At 38.5% G+C, this 4,497-nt stretch overlaps 1 protein-coding gene across 1 annotated transcript; it reads left to right on the forward strand.

The window, feature by feature from the left end:
- Window positions 1-2,883: 2,883 nt before the first annotated feature.
- Window positions 2,884-3,834, forward strand: LOTGIDRAFT_124933 (hypothetical protein; the record flags this gene model as incomplete). Its single annotated transcript, XM_009061418.1, has 2 exons — window positions 2,884-3,228; window positions 3,385-3,834. Coding segments are annotated over 2 exons (795 nt in total), but the record flags the coding sequence as incomplete, so codon positions are not given.
- Window positions 3,835-4,497: the final 663 nt, after the last annotated feature.

The following is a 4,497-nucleotide window of genomic DNA, read 5'->3' on the forward strand; positions in this document are numbered from 1 at the left end:
TACAAGTGATTCGTTGATCCAACAGTCATCTGGTTAATCAATTCGAGACTTAATTTCAAATCATTATTTTTCCAGAACTGCTTTCTTTGTTGTTCATGGTGACATTGAAAAGGAACAAAAAATGATCACTGACAACCGTAAGGTTGGTAAAGTCTGTACCGGAAGTAAACTGGCCAAGATCACTGGTCTAGAAGTATGTGGGGAAGTCAGTTTTCCCAACGCCTCCATGATGTCAGAAGCTCCTTATTTCCCATTCACTGGACCAGTTGGAGTTAGCCTGGTTCTTTACAAACGAGATTCACATCTTGGATACCGATTCTTAGCAAAGAAAACTTTGGTAAGTTTCTTGCTCACAGCTGACAAAATAGACATTAAAGATCCTCTCTTCTGCCTTTCACCATGATTATAATAATATTAGTAGCACAATACTGTCTTATTGTTTAGAATCTAATTGTTTAACTTGTCAACATTTTATCATCTCCATTTCATTATATTTCCAATAAATTATTTGTATTGTCTTCCAGACCAAACAAGCTAGTCTGGTACAACTGGCCATTGACACACCTGGATCTCGAGTTGACCGATCTCTGGCTTTCGACTTCATCTTGAACAAGGCTGCTAAAGATTTGGAAATTAAAATGATTTCTCCATGGAAGAAAGCTTCCACCAAAGGTAGATTTAATCAAATATTTAAGACTAGTTTAGACTTTCATTGAAAAATGTTCCTCTACATTCGCTAACCATGAAGTCATAAAGACTTTAATTAATGCTAAAACTGTTCAACATTGCAACATACAGAATATTAACAATATAACATAAATACACAGAAGAACACTAGGATGTATAACAGTTCTTAAACTTACACTGCCCTTACCATATTTTGAAAAAAAACTTGTAATTTGCAGCAACCCTGATCAACACCAGAGATAAGAAAGCTATGAAAGGAGTTATCAATATTGACGATGAGCCATGGATGATGATGGATGCTGAAACCAAGATCATGAACAATGGACCAAAAGTCAGCTATCAACCTACCATCACGTTCTCCCATCCAACCATGGGTGAATTCACCGCTACTGGTAAAATTATCCGAGAAGGCCACGATTGTTCTGGAGACATCACTCTGGTGCAACCTTCATCACCAGACACTACTTTTGCCTGTAAGTTAATAAAGTCAAATTAGTTACAAACATAGACATAAACATAGATATTAAATATCTTGTCGTATTATTTGTTATAGAATAGCAAAATGTAAAACTCTATTTAAGATAAGATTTGAACGACATTTAGAAGTTGTGTTTTTTGTTATAACTCTATTTAAGGTTGAACCTTTGCAAAAAAACCTTTTTGAAGTAAAGCAACATATTATCATTTCACAAGGCGAATAATAGCTGAACTTAAATCTCTATTTCACGTCGTTCTTCTAGGGTCAGCCATCTACGGCAACAACGAGAAGAGTATCAGTATGGGCTTCAACTACCAGAAACAGGGAGAATTCTCCGGTTTGGTCAAACTGGCTCAGAAATCTGGAAAAGGAATAAAGCTATACCCAACAATCCAGATCCGAACACCCAAAGCCTCAGTAGCCATGATGAAAGGCAGCTGTGAATATATGCCTGGCAAATTCCTCAATATTGACACATCTATTGCCTCGGATTGGTGGATGAGGAAACCAGTTTCTTGTACTTGTAAGTATAGAGATTATTCGAGGGTTTTCGAGGTGATGAAGTGGTCATTTGAAGGACAAAATAGAGATACTAGTATGTTAAATAGCAGATTTTAAAGAAAATCTGTCACTTCTGTCACTAGTAAGATGCAGAGCTCAATTTATACAGGTTTTCTTCTGTTCTTCTAGGTAAATTGAATCGAATTGAAAAGAAGAGAAACCAAGTGAAATATATAGCTGATGTCAACCTGAACTCGAAACTCATCACCATGAAAATTGATGGTACTGTGGACATGAAAAAATCTGGTCTCTCATCTAGAGTTATTGTTGATTACAATATACCACGATCCAAGAAAAACAAGATCACCTTCAATACCAAATATAATGACAGAACAGCCAAGACTTTGACAAAACACACGCTTACCACGTAAGTCATTTACATCTGCCGTTTGTTTCAAACTCAATATTTATTGTTCAAAAGTAAATGATCTTATGATAATTGGAATGTGTATTTGTTTCATAACCATTGGAAAACTACGCTTTATATCCAATGTATCGATAACGAATCTCCACAATCTCACTTTTTAATTACAGAAATTTCGAGGTCAAGAGAAACCCAGAATATAATTTCGATTCTGCTGTTGATTTCTCCCACAATTCAAGACACACCGATGGTAAACTTGACTTCCGAGTTGGACAAAATCCCGACCACAAACTTTTCCTTGAGGCATCTGCTGACCACAAAGGATCCCTGAAACAAGCTGCTGCTAGTTTTAATGGAAAGGCCATCGTCCCACTTCTCGTAAGTCGAAGTCTTTCACTGTTACGATGTTAACACTATCAGAAAAAAGATGCATGGTTAAAAAAGATTTCACGAGGAAGAGATTATCCCTTACTTAGCTCGTTTTCATAGAATGCTTCAATATATAAAAATCTTATGAATGTTTATTTTGTTTTTTCAGGGAGTCGATGCTCAATTGAAGGGTATTCACAAACACAACAACAATTACTTGGGATCCAACTTCAACTTGGAATACGCAAAAGGAAAATCAGTCTCTGCTGATTTGAAACTAAAGGATGACAGCAAGAAAACAACCAAAATGGGCGGTGAATTCATTTTATCCTACCCTGGAAACAACGTGATCATCTCCTCAGGCTTAGCTCAAGCAACCAAAAAGGAACTTCAACACACTCTGAACGTCAATATTGGTAAATCCATGAAATCTAGCATTGTGTCTAGCTACAAACGACCCCGACATGAATCCCACGAATTCTCCTCTGATATCAACATCCATAGTATGAAACCAATCACACTGTCCGGAGAAACAAACTTGAATCTGAAGAATTTCAAGGCTTTAGGACATGTAATCTATGCTGGGGATAAATACGGACTAGCCACCATCTCTAAATATTCACCATCTGAGCCAAGAGGAAAGATCACAGTGAATTTGTTCCATCCATCCAGAGAAATCGGTATCGTTGTAGACGGCAAGAAAAGTGGAACCAAATATTCTGGTAGTCTTGAAACCAAATGGGATGCTGCCAAGGACAAGTCTCGTAGAGTCTTATTGGACGGTATGATGAACTTGAAATCACTGGAGGATCTTGACGCTACAGCTGAGCTGAAATACCCCAGCCGAAACTTAGTCCTAAACCTGAAGCATTCCGGAAACAAGAAATACCGATCTCATGTCGATTTCGCCTGGAGTCCAGTGGAGCAAATCATTGCTGATGTAACATTTGGTCAAAATCTGAACGATATTACTACAGCTTTGAGTCTTATCACACCGTTTGAGATGATGCCAAGAATTACTGCTGATATTGCCTACACCAACGATCCCAGCAAATACAGCTCAGTGAACACTTTGACTTGGGGCAAGAGTGGTGAACAGATCTCATCCTCCCTCTCCCTGAAAAAACCTGTTTCACTCAGTAACATTGATCTCAGTATGAAGGCTTCCACACCATTTAGAGGACTAAAACGACTCCAAGCTGAAATTGCCCACACAATAGCCGATGAAATCAAAACAATTGTTAAAGGATCTATTGGAAGTACCAATGCCCAATTGGAAGTTTCTGGTGCCGACAGGGGAACTTACTACAAAACTGACATGTCTTCCGGTATGACCTGGAAATCCAACATCCCAGAATTTGAAGACATCTCCATTAATGGTAAAATCATGAACGAAAACAACCAATACGTTGCTGAATTGTCTTTGGACAAGAATGGGGAACGATACATGGGAAATTTGGACACTACCTTCTTCCTGAACGGTATTCAGATGCAATCTAGAGGAAGTTTGATATTATCTGCTCCACAACAAAGACTGCGAAACAGTTGGTCTCACAGAAACACGGCTAGTGATATCAAATCTTCATGGACTTCTGATTGGAGAGGTAACAAAGTCTACATCAACTTGTCTGGTATGCATCAGATGGATTCTTCCCGAAAACTAAAAGGAGACCTTACTATCCAGACGCCATGGGAAGTTCTTAGAGATATTGAAATGAGCCTCGACCATCAACACGCCATTGGATTCCTCGCCAATAATGTCATCATCAAGAAAGACAGAAATCCATGCGCAACATCTAAAGTTAACTACCAAATTACTGGATCTAATGGTGAAATGGAAGTCCTCATCACCAACCCTTACACTGAAGATCTCAGCAGCAAAGTTAACTTCCGAGGTGAATCTTTCCCAATGACAGGACATCTTGAAATGGAATGGTCACCAAGAAGCCGAATCAACATGGATGGAAGTGTCACCTATGCCTACCCGTTGACATTAGACGGTTCCCTGAGATTCACCACACCATTTGAAGCAGTAAGA

The sequence above is a fragment of the Lottia gigantea genome (assembly GCF_000327385.1).
Source record: "Lottia gigantea unplaced genomic scaffold LOTGIsca_48, whole genome shotgun sequence".
NCBI classification, from domain to species: domain Eukaryota; kingdom Metazoa; phylum Mollusca; class Gastropoda; family Lottiidae; genus Lottia; species Lottia gigantea.